This window comes from Lepidochelys kempii, chromosome 4 (assembly GCF_965140265.1).
Source record: "Lepidochelys kempii isolate rLepKem1 chromosome 4, rLepKem1.hap2, whole genome shotgun sequence".
Classification (NCBI taxonomy): Eukaryota; Metazoa; Chordata; order Testudines; family Cheloniidae; genus Lepidochelys; species Lepidochelys kempii.
Genome location: NC_133259.1, coordinates 31,134,407 through 31,161,609, shown reverse-complemented (window position 1 = coordinate 31,161,609; position 27,203 = coordinate 31,134,407). Strand labels below are relative to the sequence as shown.

Genomic DNA, 27,203 nt, shown 5'->3' with positions numbered 1-27,203 from the left:
TCCTTAAAACAACTTTCTTATATTCAAGGCACTGACACATATCTTGACATGGAAGACCCAGCTCAAGAGAGGTTAACTACAGTTAGGCCACGGACAAGTTAGCTCCTCGGTAGGCCTCTCTTAAGAATAGATGGTCAGATATGCCAAGTATGTTATTTTATCATGTGACAATATTTCTGATTCTGCTTTTCAATGGGAGCTAAAAGACCAGAGATTTTACTCAGTAGTTTTCCTCCTCCAAAAATCTACATTTTAAAACTAGAAAAGAACAAAGGAATGATGTCCAACGTCTCTCTCCTTTTAAACAGGCTTTTATCTATTTCTTGACATCATTACTGAAGCACTATTATATATAGATGAAACCGTATACTTTTTTTTTTAAAACTCAGCCATTAGTCCATGCCACAAACCTACCTAGTGGCATGCTTACATTTTTAGATCAAGTTATATCTAAGATTTTCTAAACCAGCTCCTCTTTCCAACCTCATACCATGATTTCCTGTATACCATCTCACAGAAGTATGGTTTGTTTAAAATGTATTTAAAATCCATGAACTATCCCTATTTCCTCTTGCAGCACCCTATACATAATATTTTTTCCTTTTGTTATACTTAAATATAAAACTGCAAATTAAAAGTAAAATTGAGAAGCTAAAAGCTTTATTTACAAACAAAAATACTCTTAACAGTTTTCAAAAGAACAGAATTTGTTCCTGATTTATTTTTAAAGTTGCGATACTTATAGTCACAAAGTCAATGGTGGTTCTGCATGGAGCTCCGAGGCAAATACGTGGTCCCTAACTTGCAAATTTCGATATGACACATGGGCAAGGTAGGGACTTGGAATCAGACTCTACCTTATTTTACAGCTGTAGGTGTGCAGACCCATGCACACAGCTGTGCCATATACTGTGGCTATTTAGCCTTCACATTGGACATAGAAGAGTTTCAGCTTATGTATATGTTTCAAACTCACAGGATGGCCTTCTTAGGCTACATCTACACTTATGGTGGTGTACAGAGTACACGCTGCCTAGCATGAGTATAAATAGCAGTGTAGAAGGTGAGGCACTGATTGGGCGAGGACAACACCCCATTGAAATGTGTAACTAGAAATGCTACTGATTATTGCCCTGATTCTTATTTTCAAAGCACCAATATTACAATAACTTGATCATGTATATACTGCAACACTTTGTAGTAGAGGATGCAACATTTCATAGCACATGACAGGCCACAAAGCAGCAAAAAGGGGGTGTCTACTATACGGTTCACTTTACTGAGAGATCTGCCACAAACAGCTACAGCCTCCTTACACATTTTGCATTCTGTGGACCAAATTCTGGCCCATTATGTTAATGGTTAGACACAAAATAAGAATCCTGCATACAGTTAGTAATGGGCATAGCACTTACTACTGGAAGCCGTCTCACTGACTTCAGTGGGACTGTTCATGATCGTAGTGCTATGCCAAGCAGTCAGTGTTCAGCAAGGTACTTAAGCATGTATTCAGTATTAAGCATGAGAATAGTCCCACTGACTTCAATAGAACTACTCACACGCTTTAAGTCAGTACATACTCAAATACCTTGCTGAATCAGGACATAGGTGCCTAATAGCAGCTCTTGCAAGAGAAACACAGAATTTTGAACTCAATTAGTGAATAGCAAAATACTTAGTTTTCTTTTAAAATGAATCTGTACTTTAAGGCTACTCACAATTTTTTAGAACCTCATCCTGCAGAGGGAGGTGCCCACATATATCACGGACTTCTGTGCAGCCTTTCATAGGGCTCTTAATGATTGGATTTTAAAGAGTGTATAAAGAAGCAATTCAAGTTCATCTTTTAGCATATTTTCTACTCCCTGAACTTTTTTCTTTTTGAAAAATTTTATAAAGGTAATTAAAAACAAAACATCAGCTAAATACATATTCAGGCAATTGTAAGATCTATCCAGAAAAAGTAGTGTTTTAGTATGAAGGCTAATTTTGACACTATAGATTGCTGATGTGTGGTTAATCCCTGCAGCCTTACGGAAGTTAACCTCTCAGAGCCCTTATTATGCATTGGACAAATACGAAATACAGGCCCTGAATTAACCAATAGTACATTTGTATGGCTTGGAACTAGACATATTTCTCTAGAATCAAGCCCATATACAGGCACTTTAAGAAGTTGAGTTTCCACCCTACAATAGTGACTGTGCATTATATCTAGCTTTACAATATTTTAATTTACTGAAAACAAACCAGATAGTGACTGACCCTGTGCAAGTGAATAAGGGAAGGGGAGGGGGTTCAACGACCCTCCACTACACAGAGACTCTGTACAGTGGCTGGAAAGTGCACCTGGGAGCACACTGACTGTACAGGGTTAGTAGGAACACTTATCCCAAAAGTGAAGTGAAAAGCATGTCAGCTGTGGAGGTGAACATGTGCTGCACCTTCTCCTAGGGTGGTATGCCAGGCTAGCATGTACTGAATCAAACAGTCAGCTAAAATTCCTCCTGGGGGTTCTGGGTGCAGTGGCTTACGCTGTGTCCTCAACTGTAGGCACAAGTTAGCCCAAAGCACGCATCCACTGAAGATGGCTATAAAAATCGTGTATATGATTCATGTGGATTTTAAGTGTTCCCACTGAAAGCAAATTCAGCCATCTCCCACCCAAAGGCACTTTAAATCCACATTAAGCGTGGCTCACAAAAGCTTATGCTCAAATAAATTTGATAGTCTCTAAGGTGCCACAAGTCCTCCTTTTCTTTTTGCAGATACAGACTAATACGGCTGCTACTCTGAAACCTGACATTAGAAGCCAACAGCCTCAACCTTTGAGCTTAAAAATGAAGCAGAGGGATTTTTCTGGCAGGGGAGGAGAGGTTGTTATAAGAGATTAATAAACATTTACTGTAATATAACATCTAACTTAAACAGAACTCCCCCCCCCCCCGCCCCTGCCCTCAGGGCCATCCTTAGGATTTATGGGACCCTATGCAGTACTATTAAACTGGTGCCCCTTATGCCTGATGGCAGCCTGGGCTCGCATGTGGATTTTAGTAAGGGTGGTCTTTTGAAGGATTTATTTAAAAAACTATACGTCTGAAGATCCAAGCATTTAAAGCTAAAGATGAATACTCAGATTGTGCATCTAAAAATCTATGCAAGGATTTTTTAGAGATATGATTTTATAATCTTCAGCAACACACTAGTGAAATATTTTTAAAGCAAATTTTAAATTAAGGTTCTGTAGACTAATATGTTCTGAGTAAATATTACAGTAGTGCACAACTATTTGTCAGTAAATTCAGAAACTGGCAGATACCTGGGAGTTGGCAAATGCCTGTTAAATGGCTTCATGACCACTTGAAGAAAAGGAGTACTTGTGGCACCTTAGAGACTAACCAATTTATTTGAGCTCATGAAAGCTCATGCTCAGATAAATTGGTTAGTCTCTAAGGTGCCACAAGTACTCCTTTTCTTTTTGTGAATACAGACTAACACAGCTGCTACTCTGAAACCTGACCACTTGAATGGCTCTTTAACAGTTTCAATGTTGTGCTAGGTCTGGCAGGCTTCTTCACTTTTAAGTACTAGATCCCCTCTGGAGGAAGACTCACCAGGGTGCAGCAGTCAGCTGTGGTGGGAGCCTGCAGGAAAGGTCAGAACAGGGATAGGAAGAGGCAGAAGGGTGGACACTAAGACCCAGGGGTGCCCCAAATTTTCAGGTGCCCTACACAGCCTTGTATGCCTAAGGATGGCTCTAACCCCACCCCACCCCGACACACTTTTGTTGAAATATTTGCACTTAGCCTGAAACCCTCACTTGCTACATTTCAGCCTGGCATGAAGTTAACTCAGGAGCTTTTGAGCCAAAGTGCTAATGCACCCTTAGAATAGAAGCACACAAGTATAGAAGCACAAACAGTGTTTCTGTAAGGTGCTGCTCTGTTATATGGTGCTGTTAATGGCAGTTTGAAAAGGAGCAGTTAGTGTGTGAAATAAAGATTTTAAATTATATTAAAACTTGATTAAAACCTGCAAGCTTATCCAAATACAATTATAACTTAGAATAGCATACACTGTATATATAATATCTTATAGCAGAAACTATTGAAAAAACATTTCACAGTATAATACATATAGATGTAAAACTGAACAATAAGGCACTTAACACGTTAAAATAGTATATTTGTAAAAATACAAAACTGGCTACCTTTGAACCACTAATACACTTTCTGCAACACACTCTCATGTTATGTAGCATTAACAATTACATAGGAACATTGATTTAATTTGTGTTTATGGTTTCTTCTAGTCTTTCTTTTTGGAAGTCAGCAATACAATCATCACATGCTATACTAAAGGTTTACTCTTTATTCCCTGGATTCATTTCTAACCGTGATGGATGCTATACAGCTAACCGAAGCTGACAGACTATATAAGCAATTTGTAAGGATGTGTGGAAGTGTATATTTGCATGAAATACAAGACTAGATTATTTTGACTTTGTTCTCAATGGTTGTTAAAAAATTCTGCATCACCACTTTGCAGCATCCCATATTACTGGCATTTAAGAACATAATTTTATAACAATGAAATGGCATTAATACTGTGCTGGGAAGTTATTCTCAGATGCAATTAAACAGCAATATTGATTTGGCTATCAAATTCAGCCACTGAAAAAGGTGGCTTAAAAGCTGGTTTTACAGTGGTTTTTACAGTGCCTGGTGCAGCCATGTAAGGACTTGTCTACACTGGCAATTTACAGTGCTGTAACTTTCTCGCTCCGGGGCGGGTGAAAAAAACACCCTCCTGAGCGTAGCAAGTTTCAGTGCTCTAAAGCACTAGTGTAGACAGTGCACCAGTGCTGGGAGCTACGACCCTTGTGGAGGTGGTGGGTTTTTGGGTTTTTTTGTTTTGTTTTTTTAAGAGCACTGGGAGAGCTAAAAAAAAAAAAAAAAAAAAAAAAGAGCCACACAAGCCACGTTAAAGCGCTGCCATGGCAGCACTTTAGCGTTACCAGTGTAGACTCATCCTAACTCTCAAAACATACCTCACATGACTTAGTGTTAAAGGAGTGGTTTACAATAAATAAAATATTTGCACTTTTATAGCACCTTCCATCCAATCATCTAGAAATTCTTTGCAAACACTAAGCCTCAGTAGGGTTATAAGATAGGAAAGCAGTCTCTCTCTTTTACAGATGGTGAAACTGAGACACAGAATTTTCAGCGGTATTGAGCTCTCAATTCCTAGCAAAAACAAATGGAACTGTGGTGGCTCTGATAATCAGGAAGAAAAGGTTATGGCTTCCCATATTCACACAACGAGTCAGTAGCAGAGCAGAATCAGAATCTGCAGTTTCCCAGGTCTTTCCTGAAGGGCTCATCCTTTGCAATAAATGGGAAGACTCCCCACTTCAGTGAGAGATGGATCAGATTGTTAAGCACTAGACCATGTTTCATATCCAGCATAGTAAGAAACAGATCTTGATTGGCACTGTGTGTACTTTAAACAAACAGGACAAGCCATCTGGCAATGAAAACACTAGCAATGGGTGAAACTCAAAGTTTGGAGGATTGATTCGATTTGAGATGATGATCCCACAGTATCCAAATATCTTGTCTGCAAGTCTCATGACTTTTTTTTTCCTGCCACTTCTTAGTTCTAGCTGAGTTGCTGATAATGCAAGAACACCACCACTTCATATTAGCATATGTTACTTCTGGGTCCTGGCCAAAACTAGGTAATGCAGAAACATGTACAAATGAATAAAAACAGTCAACCTAACCACATTCATTGGAATATTAAAAAAAATAAATCTGTTCTAGTGTTGGGGAATGTTTTATTTTCTCTGGACTGGCTGCCCAACGCATAATAATTACCCTAAAAATACCATTTTTACAAGTCAGTGAGTGATATTGAACACATACCATTTATAGTCACAAGAGGGCATTAAGGACACACCATGGAGATAAAATCTAAAGTGGTTGAACAAGGCCAAGTTTATTTGCTAATGTGACAGATCTGTTGCAAACCAGCAGTACACTGAGCATAACACTATCATATTACCCTTTTAAGTAATGACCATGGCTGAGATTTTTTTTAATAGGGTGCCCAATTTAGGCTTCTAAATCCAGTTAGACACATAGATGAGAGACCTGGATTTCAGAAGTGCCAAGGACCCAGCAGCTCCTGTGTCTTCAGTGATGTGGCAGATGCACACATGGAACTTCCACTGATTTCAGAAGGGCCCATCCAGGCTCTCTTCAAAGGACAGAAATTGCAGCTCAACTATGTCTCATGGCATGTCAGCAGATACAGACAGTATTTAAATCAAAGAAAAGTTTCAGGAAAAATTACATAAAATGAAAGGTATATAAAAAGGCATCAGAAACAGGGTGACCAGACAGCAAGTATGAAAAATCGGGACGGGGGTTGGGAGGTGGGGGAGTAATAGGCGCCTATTTAAGACAAAGCCCCAAATATTGGGACAGTCCCTATAAAATTGGGACATCTGGTCACCCTAATAAGGAATAAAATCCTGCACTCAACCCCGTGAAGGTTTATGAACGAATTCCAGATAAGCTTTTTTACTTTTGGATTATATCCACTTTACTCCATTTCTTCCCATCTTGAAATTTTGTAGAACTACTTTATATTCCAACATTTATTACAATTGCTGTCAATTCTTTGAGCTCATTTTCATACATACTGACTGTAGCCTATACCTGATTTGTTAGTACAGTGTGGTAATAAAGAATAGGCTAGAATTATATTGTGAAAATGTAACACCGAAATTCTACATTCTTGCATACATTTAAGCTTAAAATGTTTCTGAATGAGATGAGCACTTTTTAAAAAAATTGATACAATAAAGTTTACTACTTTCTTTGTATCAATAAGAAGAACTTTTGAGATACTCCGTCTATTGTTTAAAGGCCAAAGTATGCAAGCAACTTGAGTACCCACAATTTCGGTTGATATATATGGGAATGGAGGGAATTTGAGCACTTAGCGGGCCTAAAACAAAACTATAACTGATTTTGTTTTGTTTTGTTTTTTTAAAAAACAACCAACACTACTCACTCAATTTTAATTCTCTCCCCTCTAAACAAAATGGGACCTAAAAAAAATTGTACTGAATAAGGATATTGGTTTTGAGCAAAGCACTTGATATATTCTATAGGTCAGTCATTAGCTAAATACCCTTCTAAATATCTCAGTGGAACTTTGTTGTAATCTATTTAGGCTATCAATGGATGTGTTATTCAGTAACCTAACAGGCTGCCAAGTGAAAAGCATAGTTTCTGATCCTTCCTAGAATGCTCAGTCCACAGTTTTACAGTGCTTATCTTGAAGCAGGTTTACTAATGAAATTCACCCACATTTCCCTCCATAGACTTTGCTATTAGAAGTGGTTCAACTAAAAATAACTAACATGTCAGTTAGGAGATTAACCACAGTAGTCTGGTTTGTCTCCAAAGACATTGTGGTCCATGTAGATGAACTCAAACAAGAAATAAAACAACAACTTTGGGGATCTGCAAAGGCTGATATTGTACTAATAGGATTGGTTAACTAATAATTGAAGGAACAGTTCTTCAAATGTATGTCCTTGGTTTCAGTTTGTGAGCCACTAAAGTTCTGCCAGGAACAAAACATTAGCCTTGTATCCATGTGCACAACATCAGACTCCCCAGTCAGTGAGGAGAATTTTTTATTTTTATTTTTATTTAAAGAGCTTGGATATCATTACTTTGCTATGTTTTACCAGGATGTCCTGTAAGAAATGCAGTTTGTTGTATTATGCTTTGATAATGCACAAAAATCTTCTGAAATGCAAGTTAAAATATTTTTCTGGAGTACAATTTTGTAGTCATTGACTCTGTGAACTGAAAAAGAAATCAGATCTGGGTACTGTATATTGCATTTTATTTGTACTAATTTTTCTAACTGGATATTTTAAAAATGAGAATGTCATTATTTAATTCTCTTTTTAGTGTTTACACTTGTCAAGACATTCTAAAAATAAGAGCGTTTTTTCACTCAAGTTACAGGTTAATTTAACTATTAGTGCAATTATTTCCTCTGCGATCAGCTTTTACTGAAGGTTTCGAAATAAAATACTTGAGTAGCTGAGGAAATGAATACAGAACAAATAAACTGTTAAACTCTGGGCTGCCCAGTATCCACTTAGGTTCCCCAAGAACAACATGAAAAGTAATGTTGACCAGGTAAGCTGCTAATCTGCAGTTCTGTTGTACACTAACAAAGTTGTGTATTCCCACATACTAAACCAACATACTTGTTTGTCCAACCAAAGTATCTACACAACTCCTGATAGAAAGGAATAGCAGTTCAGTCATATGACAGTAACATTTAATAATAAATATGGTTAGGTAACAGTGGAAGAAGTGTTGCTGTTGGAGTGTATTCACCTTGCACCTGTTTATGAGTCACTGAGATTTGTGCCAACGATTTCTAAGGAAAAAAAAAACAACCCAAAACCTCTAAATGCATAACATCAGGCTCTCAAGCACAATGCTTATAGTGTCATCAAGATATAGTAACTAAAAATTTAAAATGTTTGATTTTTACATTTCCCATTTGGGGACTGACTTTGCAATCCTGAAGCAGGTGAATGAAATCAGTGGGAGTTTTGCTTACAATAACATATTATACACAGCTTTCTTTTCATTTATCTAATATTGGTTAATGTGTGTGAATACACAAAAGTATGTATATATAGCTATGTAATGCATATAGGTATATATACATAATACATACAGACCCAGGCTAACTTGCCATTAAATGTTTAGACTTTGAAATAATTTTCTTCTTGTTACATAGATATAGGTTTTAAAAATAAAAATACTTCCATGCTTGTAGAGCTCCAATGGTGTTAGCAGGTATTATTTCTAATTTGCAGTGTCATCATATCACAACAGCTTTCCTTTTCCTTTTTTTAAGTTTTTTTTTTTTAAATATAAAATTACCAATACAAAATGTAAAAACTGGTATATCAGAGTACATGGGTGGTAGGAGTACTTCAGGGTCATAGTAAATTCATTCCCATAGAGCATAAAATGTCAAGGCTCACTTCCGGCTTCACCAGTCATATATCATAAGTCTTACCTTCATTAGCAAGAAGAATACAGTAAACCACTTCCCACCATTGTAGACAGATATTGTAACTTTAAATTTTAGTATGCTTTTGCCCTCAAACTCCAGAACTCTAAAGATGATATTTTGTGGATGAGTGATAATTAATAAACAAAAGGTGTGGTGTGTTCTTTGGCACCTCAATCTCATAAGTAAACCAAACTACTGCTTCTTTTCTTTCTCAGGGATAAATCCTATCTGTGGTGGACTCCTAGTACTAATGAATAGAATAGCTCTGTAAAATGTGATGAATAGAAAACATATCAAGGGGTGTTATATTTTGTCTACAATTGTCTTGTACAATTGCACAAGAATTTGGTCCACTTATTCCCTTACAGTTTAGTCCTTTTAAGAACTTTGGTTATCGCATTAATGTTTTGGTAAAATAAAGAGCAGATGCTTTCTTTCCTTTCTTCATCTTTCTTTCAGGTGGATTTTTCATTGTCCTCTCCTGTCTTCTGAACCCGTGAATATTTTTTGCATGAAGACTTGAAGCAGCTGGGAGGCCAAGATATTGGCCATGAGAAGCAGCAAGGAACTGAGCCTTGAATATTCTTCTCAAAGAAATAAAATATCGGATACCACCATGCTCGAGAGAGAAAATTAGTCTGGGAAGAGACCTTCAAATTCTATATTGGGGAGAAAAAGGAGAATAGAAGAAACAATTTAACAAGTTTAGACAGTAGAACCAATCGCATTAGCTGAATCATAAAGAAGTGACAATTACAGTATATTTGAATGAAATTCTGCAAATAGTAAGTTTATTTAACCTGGAAAGGAAAACAGTTTGATGTGACTTGGGTATTCCATATGACAAATGGCACAGTGAGAACTGAACACTTCTTTCTAACGTGTCACACAATAGAAGAATAAAGAGGAGACTCAAATTGAAAAGAAATATATTTAAAGCCAACAGAAGATAAAACAACAAAAACAAACACACACACACAGAGGATATAGCCAACCTTTGTCCAATGTACTGTAGGAAATGTAACTGGAAATTTTAAAAAGGCTGGGTAATTTAAGGTCTCTAATAACGTTAGTAGCTACTATCAATCAATTAAGATATGGTGTAGTCTATCCTAGCTACCTAAAACAGTGATAAAGTATTCATGTTTCGAAAGAAGATAGGTTTTAAAAACATATGCATGCCAGAAATGACAGACTACTTCTTAACATGGGCCCCTGTTCAGGAAAGCACATAAGCACCTGCTTAACTTTATACTTGTGCTTCAATTTCTGTGGAAAAATTATATTTTTGCCCCAGATCTAATCTACTAATTTTAAGGCCATTATGACCTTTTTTGTGGAATTTGCAAGGAGAGGCCATTATTGGGTTTATAGCGGTTTACATATACATACATATTACATATACATACATACCCTTTGCACTTACCTTTTCATTAGCCATTGAGTGGTACCACCAGAAGAGCCTTGTGGTGATATAATAAGCAACAATAACATCCACAGTGTAGTGTTCATGGGCGACAAGAATGCAGATTATACCAGCGGCACTCATCAACCAGCAGATCAAATGATACCACCAAAAATGACGAGGTGAGTCTGTCAAAAGGAGAGAATTATATGTTTCTATAAATATCCAAGATTAACTTTAGCAGTTTAATTTGAATCTGTGTGATGTGTGTGGATATTTTATACATATATATTAATGGAGAGAGAGAAAAAATCTCTACTGTAGTAAAAATTCTCTTTGAACAACTAAGAAAGCTTACTGATGCAGAGGTATCATCTGCTGAAATATGGCCATTAGGGTCTGTAGATCTTCAGCTGAGGGACCTATGAAGGTTAAGAGTAATCTAAGTTTTCATTTTCAAAATGGTTTTTAGTTTATATTACCAAAGAAAGGACAAGAGTTGACCACTAAGACTCAAAAGTTTGTCACTGTAATTTTCCCTAAAAATCATGGTCTAATTCAGAGTCCTTCCACCATTTGTGGACAGAGGACCAAGACCAATTCACAGCTCAGGGTGGGTGGTGGTGTCCAAGCTCCTGTTTTGGATGTTAATTGCAAGATGCCTCCCAGCCAGCTACCTTTAACTGAAACTGCTCTTTTGCTGAACATCCAGAATGGCTTCTGGCCACAAGAGGAGTAAGCTCAGTAGGAGTAAGAGGCAATCTATTCTAATGGGTTAGACATGGAACTGGGAGCAAGGAACTCCAGGCTTCTAATTCCAGCTCTGACACTATCTGTGGTTTTAGTCAAGTCACATAACCTTTCTTCTAATTTAGTATCCTGGTCTGTGAAATGGGGCTTGTATGCCACATATCAGAGTACATTGTGATAATTAATTTGTTAATGTTTGTGAAGCAGTATGCAAGTGCTAAAGTCATCCAGAATGCCCACAACCCTCCAGCAGCTGGCAGTCTTGCAGTTTAGCTGGAAATTTTTCCTTGAAAAATGTTTTTGATGTTGTCAACTACGGACATCATGACAGGCAGCTGGGCTCCACTTCCCCTGCAGTCGGAGGCTGGTGGTGGACCCCCTAAGAGTCCCACCCCACTTTTTATGTAAAATGAGTCCATTAGGTTTGGGATACCGTAAATACTGTACCAGTGATCTTACCCAAAGAGGCTGGCCCTGTGCATAGTGTTATCTAGTTACTGTAGTCAGGACTCAGTTATGTTTTGGAGGAAGGTGGGGGGAACTGAAAGACTACATCATAGAATCCCCCCAAAAATGCTAAGGCTGAGTCCATTCCACTGATTTGTGGACCAGGATTTGGAGTCCTATCCTGTTATCTAGTTGAGGAAGCAGGCTCCAGACAGAAGTGATATTCCACACTAGTATAATCTTCCCCTGTTCTGAGAGAGAGAAAGAAGCATGGGGAAAGCCCCTGAGTAAAATGCACCGACAATACCCAAAAGATACGAGGGTAGGGAGCAGCGGGGGGGAACTACACAAAGGGTATGTCTACACTATGAAACTAGGTTGATTTTATAAAAGTCAATTTTTTGGAAGCGGTTTTATACAGTCGATTGCGTGCGTCCCCACTAAGTGCAGTAAGTCGGCAGAGTGCATCCACAGTACCCTGGTTCGCGTCGACTTTCTGAGTTAGTAGCTATCCCAGTCTCCACCGCCCACTGGAATTCTGGGTTGAGCTCCCAATGCCTGATGGGGCAAAAACATTGTCATGGGTGGTTCTGAGTACATGACATCAGTCGCCCCTCCCTCCCTCTGTGAAAGCAATGGCAGACAATCGTTTTGCAGCTTTTTTCCTGGGTTAACCGCACAGACGCCATAGCACTGCAAGCGGGAGCCCGCTCAGCTCACTGTCACCACTGCTGTTGCAGGCAAGTCTACTGTGGGGGCTGCTGTGATCCAAATAGCCAATGCAATCATTGACATTCTGTTACCAAGAGTAGTGACTCTGGGAAATGTGCAAGCCTTTTTAGATTTTAGGTGCATCATATTCCTGTCCTTTGTCACTGGTGAAGAAATCTTGCAGCCGTATAGTCCACATGTAACAGCTCTAGGGCTCTTACTCTTTTGCCTTGGCCACACAGTAGCAGCTCCTGGGTGCCTTTGCATCAATGGTGAATGGCTCAATCTGCTTCTGCTGTAACTCTGCTATCCTGATCTGGGCAACTCTGCAGCAGACGGTGCAGTAGGACTGCTAGCCGTCCTCACCAATGGTGTTTTGCTCGCTCTACCACTTCTGCTGCAATTCTGCTATCCTGATCTCCTGCGAGCTGGAGGCTTCTGCCTCAGGCTGCTCTCCCAGCTGGCTGCACAGCGTGGTTACACCTACCGCAGCCTACCCCTTGCTCCCATGGCTCATGAAGCCTGGACAGTTGTAAGGAGCAGTTCAACTATAGGCTGAGCAAGTGCAGAATGGTGGTAGAATTTGCCTTTGGACGTTTAAAAGCTCGCTGGCGCTGTTAGTCAGACCTCAGCGCAAGCAATATTCCCATTGTTATTGCTGCTTGCTGTGTGCTCCACAATATCTGAGAGAGTAAGGGGGAGACATTTATGGCGGGGTGGGAGGTTGAGGCAAATTGCCTGGTGTCCGATTTTAAGCAGCCAGACACCGATTAGAAGAGCACAGCAAGGCACGCTATGCATCACAGAGACTTTGAAAACTGGTTTCATGACTGGCCAGGCTACGGTGTGACCGTTGTGTGAGTTTGTCCTTGATGCAAACCCGCCCCCTTTGTTGATTTTAATTTCCTTTAAGCCAACCACCCTCCCCCCTTCAAAATAAAGTAACTATTGTTTTGAAACCATGCATTCTTTCTTTATTAATTAAAAAAAATTGAGAACGGACAAAGTAGCCGCGGGTGGTTTTGGGTACATGTCGTCAGTGACCATTCCCTCCCTTCCTCCTTCTATGAGAGCAACGGTAGACAATCATTTCTCACCCTTTTTCCTGGATTGCCTGCGCATACGCCACAGCACTGCAAGCGGGAGCCCGTTTTTTCCTGCCTTCTAATCTGCGATAACCTCAGGGACGGAGATGATAGGGGGAGCATAGAAACATTCTATGCTCTACGATTCTGGGGGGACTGCATGGTCACCTGTGCTGATGAGCTCGCCATGCAGGCCAAACAGAAAATGAAATTCAAAAGCTCCCGGGGCTTTTCCTGTGTACCTGACTAGTGCATCTGAGTTGAAAGTGCTGTCCACAGTGGTCACAATGGAGCACTCTGGGATAGCTCCCGGAGGCCAATACTATCGAATTGTGTCCACACTACCCCAAATTCGACCCAGCGATGTTGATTTTAGCGCTAATCCCCTTGTCGGGGAGGAGTACAAAAATAGATTTTAAGAGTCCTTTAAGTTGACAAAAATGGCTTTGTCATGTGGACGAGTGCAGGGTTAAATCAACCTAACGCTGCTAAATTTGACCTAAACTCGTAGTGTAGACCAGGGCCTAGAAATAAACAAATGTCTCTCACACAAGAAACATGCCTGATCAAAGAGACCAGCAGAGCATATTTCAAGTAACCTCTAATTCAAAACAATGATATACTATATGCTCTTGCTTAGAAAACTACATTTTCCTAATTACACAGGAAATAGAAATGGGTAAATTATGCACTTCTGATGTACACAGCACTTTGACTACAAAGCAGAAGAATTCAGATGGGATACACTGCCAATCCTTAGGCAGCATTTACAAAGCTTATTATATGTACAGTCTGGTTGTTATTCTCCCCCACCCTTACCCTGCTATTTAAAGACATCTGAATTATGCTACTGTATGGAAAAAAAATCTTTAAAAAGAAGAGTTAAATATATCTTGCCTGTGGCATATATTACAGGATAAGATTTAAATGACCACTGTTAAGCTGTGATAACAAACATACATACAAAATTAATAAAACAGAAAGCAGGAAATCCTGTTGCCACCTACTCATGGAACATTAGGCTGACTGCCATCTGTTCTTCTAGCAGGTTTGATTTATTAATTACACACAATACAATGCCAGAAAATTTCGTAGTACAAAGACTTAGACTTAATGGTCACCATGCTATACCTCTTTGTTGTTTAAAGAAATAAAAGGTCTTATGTCCACATGGAAGTTCTCTGTCTCTCTTTAGACTGTCAAGTAACATTGTTTGCCTCACCAAGTAATGGGACATTCTTTTGTTACAAAAAAGAATGTTTTACGTTATCCTGTGTGCTGAAGTTAGATAAATAATTTAATGAAGTCCAATGCCTCAGTCAAAGTGCTCAGGAAATCAGCAATGAAACAGGGACAGATTCTAATTTTAGATACATGCCATGCCGTGAATTTAAAAGAAAAATGCTGCTGCACTGACATATGGCCAAACAAGCAGCCAAATTATTGAGGTCCGAGTGGTGCATGCTGCATATTACATCTTACTGTCTGGTCCTCAGTTACATAATCTTGAAACTCATACTGTGAGACTCCAGAAGCCACAGAGTTCCCTACTGCCCTCAGGAGCTGGATTTTTGACAGACCATTGCAAAATGAGGTTATAAAAAAGTATCCTCCATTGTGCAAGCCAAACTCAGCACCAAATACAGCACTGGTATAAGCGGGCATAATTCCCATTGATGCAAGGGGAGTCATTTCTCTTTCTCGCTCTCTCAAATCATTAACTAGAGGATTATTTGCTGATTACCTCAAACAGAAGTGATAAGACAGATAATCATTTTGTGCACTGAGCTGATTCAGCCCCTCTCTCAACCTTACCACACACCCCTCCCACATCAGTCTCACAAAACACACAGATGTTTTCTAAAAACTCTGAAGCTCCACACCATGTACTAGGATATTATTGTACTTGCATACTATGTACAAGCATGGCAGACTCATTCCAGAAGCCACCCACTAGGAGGGTCAAGTGCATTTTGTCAAACTGTGTATTGCAATTTTGCCATTTATTTTAGGTTGTAAAATGCAACAATGTGGTTTTAGCTTAAGTGCTCTTCTTGTAACACAGGCATCAGCAACACAACTATATTTAAATACTGTAACTTACATTCCTTGATAAACAGGTAGGTGAGTGTTAGCACTACTGTGTGACCGCTAAACAGGAAGTCTCCACATAGGATGTGTGATCCAGTTATGGACAGACCACCACCAGAAATCAATCGTAGGATCCTCTGCACCTTAGCCTGAGAATCTCCATTCAACTGCAAAATGAGAAAAAATTCAAGATGATGAAGAATATATGTTTGGACAAGAAGTTTAAGTTAACTTGTGCTTAAAAAATAATAATGAAAAGCTCTATTTCCTAAACATCTGAATCTTCTTTGTCTATTGTCTATGTATTTCTCAAAGATAATAGCATATTTACCAGAAAAATTTCATAAAAATAACCGCAAAGCTTTCTGTATGCATTATATATTGATCAGGATGAGGTACAGTATATTTCAAAAGGATGGACACATTAAGAATTGTGTAAGTTCATAGTACATATTTGTCACTTGTGGCACGTACCCCAGAACTCTCTTTCAATAATGGTGTGACAGATATGACAGTATCCTGGGCCAGCCTTATGGAGTTAAGTTAAACCTTATTGAATGTTTAGGAGGAACAAAGAGATAATATGAACTTCAAAAGACTATGTTAAACAATATAGCAGACGCGGCAAAGAGTCCTGTGGCACCTTATAGACTAACAGACGTATTGGAGCATGAACTTTCGTGGGTGAATAACCACTTTGTCGGATGCAGATCCAGACTAACATGGCTACCCCTCTGAATATAGCAGACATGATAGATCTTTTGGGACAATGTGCGTGAAGTAGAGTTTTGAGGATGGGGTGGGCAAACTTTTTGGCCTGAGGGACGCATCGGGTTTCTGAAATTGTATGGAGGGCCACTTAAGGGAGGCTGTGCCTCCACAAACAGCCAGGCATGGCATGGTCCCCTATCTCACCCCACCTGCTTCTCACCCCCTGAGAGCCCCCCCCGGGACCCCTGCCCCATCCACCCCCCGCTCTGTCGCCCCAGACCCCCCACCCTATTCAACCCCCCCCGCTCTGTCTCCCCTGACTGCCCCTGGACCCCCTGCCCCTCACTGCTCCCCGCTGCCCCATCCAACCCCCTCTCTCCTTCCTGATGCCCCCCCGCCACATCCAACCACCCCTTCTCCCTGTCCCCAGACCGCCCCTGGAACTCCTGCCTGCTCCCTGCCGCCCCATCCAACCCCCCTTCTCCTTCCAGACTGCCCCCCCCCGGGACCTCTGTCCCCATTCAATCACCCTGTTCCCTGCCCTCTGACTGCCCCGCTACCTATCCACACCCCCGCCCCCGATCACCACCTCCGAACTCCCCTGCCTGCTATCTAATCCCCCAGCTCCCTGCCTCCTTACTGCGCTGCCTGAAGCGCTGGTGGCTGGCGGCGCAGCTGCACCAGGACAGGCAGCTGTGCCACGCAGCACAGAGCGCCCCAGGTCAGGCTCACTGCTCTGCTGCCCCAGGAGCTCCCTGCTCTGCTGCCCAGAGCATTACGCCAGCAGTGGAGCGAGCTGAGGCTGTGGAGGAGGAGGGGGCTAGCCTCCCAGGCTAGGAGCTCAGGAGCTGGGCAAGACGGTCCCGTGGGCCGGATGTGGCCCGCGAGCTGTAGTTTGCCCACATCTGTTCTGGGAACTACCTATGAACTCAGCCTTTGAAGCTTCATCCTGAGCAGGAGACTTTGTCTGCTGTTCACCTGTTGCTCTGAGGACAGTTCAAAGACCCAGTTTGGATTCTCCAGGGAGCAACAAAGAAAGGACTTTTGAATAACTAGCCTGAGTTTAAGCTGGCTCAGGGCTTTCTTCCTGATCCAGCAAACAAGACAGGAACTCTGGTCCATGGAGGGCCCAAATCCTTAGGGAAGGGCTTGGACTACTCAGGCCTCATAAGACTGGGTACTAGTTCTGAGCTGAAGCGGTTATGAACTTGCGACCATAAAAGAGAACCCTTTGGGAGGTTTGAAGGACTGACCTGCCAGAGTCCATGTTGGAGGCAGCTGGAGTGATCTCTGGTAAGCTTATTAGCATGTGTGTAGGTTCTTTTATTATTTTAATAGGTTTTCTCTGTAATGCTTTTACCATAAGAATAAAATGCTTTCATAGGAAGTGTTATGTGGTAACTTACAACTGTTGGCAATTACTCTGTTAGTAGTCTCTGAAGAGAAAGCAGGAGAAGCCTGCTTAGGCAGCTTATCTTTTGCTGGGGATATCACAGTATAGTCAAGGGACTGTGCAGCCTGGAAATGCCCTGGTCAGGACAGAGAGAGACTCAGGTCTCTACCCAAGAGATGCAATGGCTAGGGGTCTGGAAGCATGAGAGCAGGGGCTCTTGCTGGACCACTATGGGGAAACACAAGTACAGTTGCCCTGAACTGTGAGAAATGGTTCTAATAGAACCAATATAAAAATTGTGTGAGGTGTTACATGCAAGTCACTCACTCTTTGTCCAGAGCCAAGTAAAACGTTCACAAATCAAGACTGAAAACTACATGAAATTTGCCTAATTTGGGGCTTAGTTAAATGGTCAGAAGTCAGCCTAGGTTTGTTGACATGTTTGTAGACTTTTCAAATACACTTGGGCTGATTTAAAATTTCTTACTGATACTGTGCAAACGCTCAGTCAGTTTCATATCAGTTTTCACTAAGTTAACTTGTTGGGGGTTTGGGGGAGGGGGAGACAAGTTCATCCCTGGTTTAACTCCAAGTAAGATAAAGCAATTACATCAAGAATGAATATGCCCCCATCTCTAGAGTAGTCCTGAAATATTAATTCATTAAACCGAGTTGCTAGGGAGAAATTCTGTTCCTCCAAAGCTGTCCCCTGAGTGGCTCCAATGTTTGTTCTGTGATACCTGGTAGGTAAAGTCTGTTTTTAATTCCCATATATCCCATTTTAATTGCAGCATTGAGGGATGGGATGAATATTGAAAGCAAAAATCAGAAATATGCAATTTAAAATACAAAGTCTACTGTAGGTGCTGCAACGTGCCAATGTTAGGACTAGAAAAACTTCCAAAAAGCAATAATTCAACAGTCCTTAACATGTCAGTAAAGAAATCTTTTTAAGGTGGCTATGGAATCTTAGTTTGGCGACCTGGAGTAATCATAACAGAAACCTAAGCCAGTTCTTCACCATCACCACACACATACACACAATTGGTCTAACATTTAGAGCACTCTATCATTTAGTTCTGCAGTACCATTGGCAAACACAATCAAATTTCCACAAGTATTTGCTCACATTTTTTTTTGGAGAATTTGCTTTTCCTATGTTTACATACCTTTTGCCATGAGTGTCAGCTGCCCAAACTGGATTTAAAAGCCCCAGACAGCCCTGGCCAAAACAGCATCATTGGCAAACGTGCTTACAGCAGGCCACCATTGCCTCTCAAAAATCTGACTGCAATGCAAGGTTTCACTAGCTTGTCCTCCAAGTAGCTGGTTTGTATGTCAGCTGACAAACTACAGTAAGGTATATTTATTATGTACGTCTCAGCTGAAAAAAAAAAATCTCTGAAGATATGAATCTAGATGGCTTTTAAAAAAAATAAAAAAAAATAAATAAAAATAAATATGTCTAGTCTGGCATAATCCTAACGTATCTAGATGTACATAAAACCTAGAACAAAATGGGCAAACAATCAATCTGCTGTAGTACTACTCCCTTGTACTCTCTACTCCTAAAAGATGCTCAGTGTTCACAAAATCCTGCCTTACTAACAGCAATATACCAAAATAAAATGAAAAACCTAGCAATCACCAAAATAATCACCTGCCAGGAGCCACACTTATCTCTGAAGAGTATCATATAGTATGTGGAGAAAACATTAACTTTATTAAAATAAATGAATGTACCAAGATGTCTTTTTCAGATACTGTATTTGATGTAATACTTTGGCCAATACCAAGATTTCTTACCTTTGGAGCACACTGAAAATGCATTCCAGGCACAGGTAGGGTGGTAACATACATGGTAATACAGCGATACAGGTACAAAGTTCCAATTATAAAAAAGAACCTGCGTCCCACTATTGATCTGAAAACAAGGAGGGAGGGAGAGAAAAGAAAGTAAGCATAAACTGAAAGGCAGGATATATTTACTTGTCACGAGGAGAGAGGGTCGTACGGTGCCTCCAGCGTAGCTGTAGCCTCATTAAATGGTTAATATCCTAAATTTTAAAAAGTTATTAGAGCTTTTAAATTGTGATCTAACCAATATGAAAACAAAGTTTCAATGGTACTACTTCCATGTGAGATTTGAGAGAGAGAGATACACAATATTTGATGTCTGGACACATCTTGCTGGGTCACGTCACAGACGGAGAGATAGGGTCACAGACCGAAATTGAAACATGAATGTGCTGCAGTTAAGAGAGATAAAGAAATTGCTGCAAATGTAATGGTTTTATTTCATTTAACCACTAGATGGTAAGTAAAAATTCAGGCCTATTTAATAGCACTAGTGTTCTCCTAGTGTTTTTATTTTGCTTGTAATTATTTTGTAATTTCCTTTTCATTTTCAGTCCCATGTCAAATAAAGTTGGTTTTCCTTTAAAGTATCTGTAGAGATTGTTTCTTGAGGAAACAGGAGATGATCTGGAGGGAAAGATGGGCTGATGTTCTCAGAGATGTGACTAGCTTGAGCATCCAGTCTAATGTTAGTGAACTGTCTAGTGCCTTGTCAGAAATTAAAAAAAAAAGTTTAATTGAAAATGTTTCAATAAGCTCTACTTAGGGCAGACTAAGGTCTCACAGCACTTTCTGTCAAAAAGAGTGCAGTTTAGTCAAAACTGAACTGTTTTGGGGAATGGTATCACTTTAATGAAAATTTCATCTGTAAGGTCTCAGTTCCACAATGGAATTTCTAGCCAGAGATTTAATCTCAGAATAGACAATCGCCTGGTGGTTAAATTGCTCTGTGGGGATGAGAGAGACTGAGGTTCAGGTCCTGCTCTGAAAAGGTCTTGTTTTTATTCTGCATCAGAATAAAAACAAATTTTGAAACCTCAAATTTTTCATGAAATGTAATTGTGGTTTTCAAGCCAACTCTACTCCAATGTATGGGTGCAGAGTCTAGCTGCAAATTTCCTTTAAACATTAAACCTGAACTCATTTTGGGAAATCACTGTAACTCCTCATGGAGAAAAGTGCTACTCAACATGAATAAGGGTGGTAGAAGCAAATTCTGTTACTAAGTAGAAGCAGAGATAAATATAGCTACTTACTTGTATCTGAGAAATAACCACTGGATTAGCCATAATCCAACTAGTATCATTCCATTTATTTCTGATACAGAAAAAGCCCATTTCACGCGATCAATATAATCAAAAAATTTATCTGGCAATGGAGGACTGAGCTCCTTGGGAGGTACCCTCTCATGAACAACGGTGATCATGACAGTCGTTAGAATTAAATTGAAGAGAGCATACACAAAGGCAATGCCTGTTTTCCACCATTCCAAAGGAAATTTGTTCCTAGATTCAGCAGGCATAGAAATCTGAATATAGTCCGGATATTTCTTTGTGCCTTTTCGCAAACCATTAGGTAAACCCTTAGGTTTGCCATTGCCATTTTCGCTCTCTTCGCTGACAGATAGGGTAGGTCGAACGTAACCATTTGAGGTGTCATTGTTTTGACTTTCTATGTGCTCTTCAAGCTTTGCAGTCTCAATGGTATCCATTATCCCAAGACCTTGAGCCAAACCAGGGAATTACCAATTTCTGGCTGCTTTTTAAAATTCTTTACTCCTCTAAGTCCACCTTATATGTTTCCAATTGATTTTTGTTCTCTAATACAATTTTCAGAAGTTGTCCATTCTGCTTTCTCTTTTCAGTTGTTCTGCAACAGATCTTTGACACAAATCTCAGTTTCTTTCCCCAAAAGCTCTTACTGTATCATCTGTAAAACAACAAAATCATATTCAGAAACTGTACAGTTGGCAACATCATACACAAATGAAATACCAAAATAGCTTAGGGAAATCTGCATTCTAAATATCACCACAGTTTGCTTCACGTGGAAGTTGTGGAAACACAGCAGACAAGTATTAGGCAGTATTTAAAAATGCTCACTAGTTTAATCCAAGTAGATGGTGTTTAATTTAAAAGTTAAGTGGAATAACTTTGTTTTGATCTTGACTCAATCAGTTTAGTGGGTGGTATCAACCTTGGCCTTAAAAAAAAAAAAAGGCCAGTATTAAAAGGCTTCAACAGCAGCTGACATTATAGTGTTGATTTTCTGAATTGTCAATAGCGGAATTACAATGAGTCAAGATTTTCTCAGGCATTGATCATATTAAATCTAAAACACTCTGAACAGAATTCCATACTGGCTTACACCCCACAGCAACCCTACTAAATTCAACACAACTGCAAGGAGATTACACGAGGAATTAGTCAGTTATGCCCACAAAATTGAAAAGTGGCCTATTTAGCCCTGGGGATGGGCCAGAAACTCAGAGCAAAACATCCACTATTTGGGCATGATCCTGCAAGGTGCTGACCATACAGCACGAATCTAGCAAACACATAAAGCCAAGTGTAAGTTTAAGCATGTCAGTAGTCTCATTTACAGTTTGATTTTGCATTTAAAATCATAGGTATAGTTTGATTTCTATATTTGGGGGGGAAGGCAGCTCCAGTGAGGACAACTGGGCCACATGTTGCGGGGGAGCGGCAAATTCTGCACTTGCCCAAGGCTTGCAGTTTGTAGAGGACACCCCCCCACAATCCCATCTGCTGCCCCCCAAATATGCCCATGCTTAAAATGGGAATTCAACCTGTGTTTTTTATATGAAAAAATACAGTGTAGCTACACCAATTTTTCAGCAGCAAATCTGTTAATTCGCTTCTGACGTGTTCACATTTTGAGAATTTCCTCAGCAGAGCAGAAGCAGGCATTGACTCTGTATTGAGGAAATACCAAAGGAGTTCAATATTTATGCCTATGTTTATGCAAGCTTTTTGATAGTATGATTGTAACGTAAGTATAGGAAGCATATTTTGGTACTATTGTAAAAATGTTTCAGGCTGCATTTAAAAAAATACTTCAGTAAAACTCCTACCTTTTATATCTTCATTACACAAGTATGGGCTTTTATAAGGAACTTTTACAAAAGAAAAAAAGAAATGCTACTCACATCTATAGAACAGAAACGGCTAGTCTATCTCCAGGACAGTAGTGCTCAAACAGCTGAAAATTTCCTATGGATTTGAAAATCCTATGCTACTGTACACTCATATCATAGCTATGGCACATAAATTTGTATGACTCTTAATTTGGCTCAGATGAAGCTATGAATAATAGTCCACCTATCTGAAAAATGTTTACCGTCAACTAACAGTGTGAGTATGTCATAATGCTCACCCTTTCTGGCTTCTTTATGGGCAGAGGCACAGCACTCATCACCTCATGTTCCATCATACTGAGATAGTAGCCACAGCTTGGATGGGTAGCATACTTTTCGTATTATATCATGATGGAAGTAAAGTTGCCAGTTTGTCCCACTGCTATAATAATATCACCTGCCTCTTCTATAGCACTTTACATCAGTAGATCACATATGCCAGAGTTCTGTCAGAGTTTGATATAAAGAAAAACTACTTAAAAATAACTTCAGTGGAATTATTGAGCTTTTGAAATATGATGAAAGACTTCAAGAAGTCCAACACATTCAAGGACTGAAGAGTTCCCAACACCTCATATAAGGATTAAAGCCTCTTAACCTGGGAGAAACCTATGCTGCCATATCCCCAAAGCTACCCTCCCCCCAAAGTCATACCCATTTAATTATACTGTCACATCTTAACTCCCCACCAAAAACAAACATCTCTGACAGATTGTCTCCCTCCAATAAATCCATTTAACCAATTAATTCTGGCTACCACTGCTACCCCAGTCGACTCAATTAATGATTCCCCACATCAAACCAACAACAGATGCTGGTTCCCACCACACTGCAGAGCTCCTCTGCAACTACTGCCCATACTGCTCTTTTGGATGCACAGAAGGGCCTTGGCTTTCCATCCAGTTGGGTCCTCTGCTCCTTCTCATTCCCTCTTAAAGGAACAGTTCTTAGAGGCAACACTGCTCCTTTCATTCTCCCTCCCTTAGAAAGACCCACCTAGTCCTAATTTCCTCTAGTCAAGTTGCTGAGTGTATGGACGGAACAACTGGGCATATTCATTGCCTATCTACGGGCCTCATCTCTGAGTTAATGAATGCCTCCTCAGAGATACTTGGCATATGGACTCTCGAGATTGGGCTCTAGATAATTTTCATGATACAATCTTGTAGTATTTGTAGCAAGGCCCAAAATCATTTTGCACAATTTCATTACAAACCTAAAACCTGGGATAGGTGTGTTTATGTAGTCTGAGGAACAGTGTTTGTAAGTTAGCAAAATAAAAGTGTGCTTTACTTATGTCAAAACAACATTTCTATTTTTCTTCCTGCTTCACTGACAGAATGGTGGTTAAAAAGAAGTCCTACCATGAATCTCCAGTCTAAAAATTTTATAAATACAGCAAATTTTATGGACAAGCAAAGCATCTGTTTTTTAAAAATGAACCAATTAAATTTTCCTTCTTTTGAAAACAGGCTCACAGGGGAATATTTAACATAGGCAGTTTTAAGTCCCATCTTCCACCCACCACTTTCTCTTGTCAGAGCTGGGTCTGAGAAGTGGGCAGGGCCTCCAAAACACACAGCGGACTGAGATCCGTGAGAACAAACACAAAATACATCATGAAAATCTACTCTACTTGATGCTCCCATCTAGGCCTCTCACAGTAACTGCAGGACATCTAGCAAACTTGGCATGCTGCCATTGCCTGGCTTTCCCCCCCAGTATTCCTCTGGCAATGTCTGAAAGCCACAGAGGAGGATTTAATGAGGGCAGCAGTAACTTCTGAGGCTTTATTTTGAATTGTAAGTTCTGTTGCTGTAAGAAGCTTCACAGAGCAGCTGCTCATCTGACTTCTCTCAGCTATGCCTCCTACAGCAGATGAGAATGCATCTGCATAGCAGCTGCAAAAGGGAGAGGATGAGCTATGCAGTAGTGTTATAAGAACATTCCTCTTCTCACCCCAAGTACTTCTCTGTGGGACTTGGACTGTTCTGCCCCTCTTCATGTCATAATAATGGAGGCGAGTCTATGGCCTTAAATTTAGAAGGCAAATGAACACGCATACAAATGCTTCTGATTTAACTTACATTAAAAATAACAGACTAAGGAAAAAGGAGAAAGATCTAAAATTATGTCAGTATAATAACTGGGTGAAGTTTAATCAAGAAAAAAAAATTACACTCTGTACTATTAGATTATTCTCTTAAGTTTGAAGACTGCTTACTTTCTCATAAATTTAATTGAATTACTAGCAATGAACAATATTATAGGTGGGGCTGATAGTAAGTTTTCCCTCCACTTCTCATAATAAGACCCTGTTTTCAGTTGCTTATAACTAAGGCTAAGATTTTGTCACAGTTATTTTTAGTTAAAAAAAGTCACAGATGGGCACTGTGAATTTTTGTTTATTCCTAGTGACCTATGACCTGTCCGTGGCTTTACTCAGAATAACTGGGGCCAGGGCTAAGTAAGCGAGGGCATGGAGTCCCATGGGGAGGAGGGGACTGACAGGCAGAGACAGCTCTGGGAAGCTACAAAGGGGGCACATGGCTCCCACTGCAGCCACCGGGCAGGGAAATGCGGCCCCACCGTAGTCCCCATTCTGGAGCTGGCCACAGCTATGGGACAGGGGTGCACAGCCTGGCTGCAGCCCCGGCCTCAGCTGCTGACAGCTGAAGTGGAAGAAGTCACTGAGGTCCAGTAAAGTCACGGAATCCGTGACTGCGGTGACTAAATCATAACCTTACTTATAACTTTGCAAAACTAACCGTTTGGGCCACAACTGCATCTGCCTCAGGCTGTTCTGGGTTTTTTTGGGGGGAGAAAGGACTTTTCAGCCAAAACGAGTTAAGTCGTTTCCAAGAATGAGGCAAAGGGCAAAATATATTTTTCCATGTTAAAAAATTCTTGAGACTTTTTCTTTGAAATGCTTTAGCTCCCATATGCTTTGAAGGAGGGACTTGAAGTTTGGCAGAGGGTGGACTTGGTGTCCAGTGATACGCTTTTTGCCTTCACCATGAAAATCCGCCCAAGAATTGGCCAACCAATAAGGTTTTTAAAAAAGACTCACCTATGTACAGGAGAGACCTCTTTTATTTTAACAGCTAAAATCTCCAGATAATCCCTCCTCAAGAAGCATGCTCCAGCCCCTCACAGTTTCTATGTGTGACTTAACTGTGCATGGGGAATCAGAAAGACTTTCCTTGTAATTACTGCTCCCAGCTGCTCTGGGTCGGACACTGGAACCGAAAACAGGAAGCCTGTCTCTTTTATGACCCTCCTGCTGGCATGCAGCAGCCAGGGAGGAAGAAGCCATCCAATTTGAATACAGAAGAGATAAAAGTTGAATTAAGGGTGAGGGGAGGGAAAGGAGCAGTTTGGCACAAGAGGTTTGGGGAGACTTGGAGTAGGTGAGGAGGGGAGACTGGAGAAATAGAAAAAGCCAGTGAGGGAAATGGGAGGTGGGGGAGGGAGAAGTAAAAAAACCCTGGAATAACACATTGAACAACGGAGGAGAAGAGAAAATATTAAATAGCAGGTCCTTAAGTGAGCACCATTTTTCCTGTGCTCTGAAGGAGACAGGGGTCCTGTAGAAAAAAGATAATTTATGATCATGAAATTAAGGTCTATACCATAATGCATAAACACAAGGGGGCTAAATTAACACTGCACAGGCAAGCTTAATTCTTGCCTTTTCTAAGGCTATGTCTACATTACCACGGTAAGTCGACCTATGCTACACAACTAACTCGATGTACCTTAGGTCGAGTTACCGCAGGGTCTACACCGCGGGGGGTGGGTGTCGATGGGAAAAACTCTCCTGTTGACTTGTCTTACTCTTCTGGTTGGGGGTAGAGTACACGGGTCAACTGGAGAGTGATCTGCTGTTGATTTGGCGGGTCTTCCCTACACCTGTTAAATCGACCACTGGTGGATTGATCTCAGAGCGTCGATCCCGGATGTAGCATAGATGTAGCCTAAGGTTTGAATGCTTGACTTTGCAACCCTAATAATGCTTTTTTAATGAATTAATTTTTTTAATTCATATGTATAATGATATTCAGGTTAGGGCAGTAATAGGCTCTTTGTGGTAGTCCATAGCTCCCTACTAGCACCAAACATTAGCAAACTTCTTGTGTATGTTCTCTAAAAATTCACAAGAACACTCTATATATAACGTATTTGCACAGGTCCTTCCTGAACAAACTATCACCATAACACAGAAACTAGTCATACAGCATTACTCAGTGTTTTTTTGTTTGTTTTTTTAAAAAAAAAAACCACGCAAGGGACACTTCCACCTTTTAACTTTTGATCCAGTTAAGACCCAATCCTGAACACATAGTAGTCATCAATAGAGTCTTAGCATTGAAATCAGTGTGAGCAGGATCAAGCCTTTATTGTTTTAAGGCTTTCTTACTAATGCCATTGCATATTTCAGGAGTATTATTAATAATCTGATTT

At 40.2% G+C, this 27,203-nt stretch overlaps 1 protein-coding gene across 5 annotated transcripts in view; it reads right to left on the bottom strand.

The window, feature by feature from the left end:
• Positions 1 to 7,903: 7,903 nt before the first annotated feature.
• The window catches only part of SGMS2 (sphingomyelin synthase 2), a 60,181-nt gene continuing 40,881 nt past the window's right edge, over positions 7,904 to 27,203 (bottom strand). For 4 of the 5 annotated variants that reach the window (XM_073340045.1, XM_073340044.1, XM_073340046.1 and 1 more), the window contains 5 exons: positions 20,839 to 21,511; positions 19,532 to 19,649; positions 15,635 to 15,788; positions 10,559 to 10,725; positions 7,904 to 9,791 (listed from right to left, as the gene is read on the bottom strand). In XM_073340045.1, coding sequence (XP_073196146.1) covers positions 9,588 to 9,791; positions 10,559 to 10,725; positions 15,635 to 15,788; positions 19,532 to 19,649; positions 20,839 to 21,293 — 1,098 coding nt within the window. In that variant the 5' untranslated portion in view covers positions 21,294 to 21,511 and the 3' untranslated portion in view covers positions 7,904 to 9,587. The remainder of the gene's footprint in view (positions 9,792 to 10,558; positions 10,726 to 15,634; positions 15,789 to 19,531; positions 19,650 to 20,838; positions 21,512 to 27,203) is intronic. The other variant, XM_073340048.1, reaches the window with a different exon arrangement.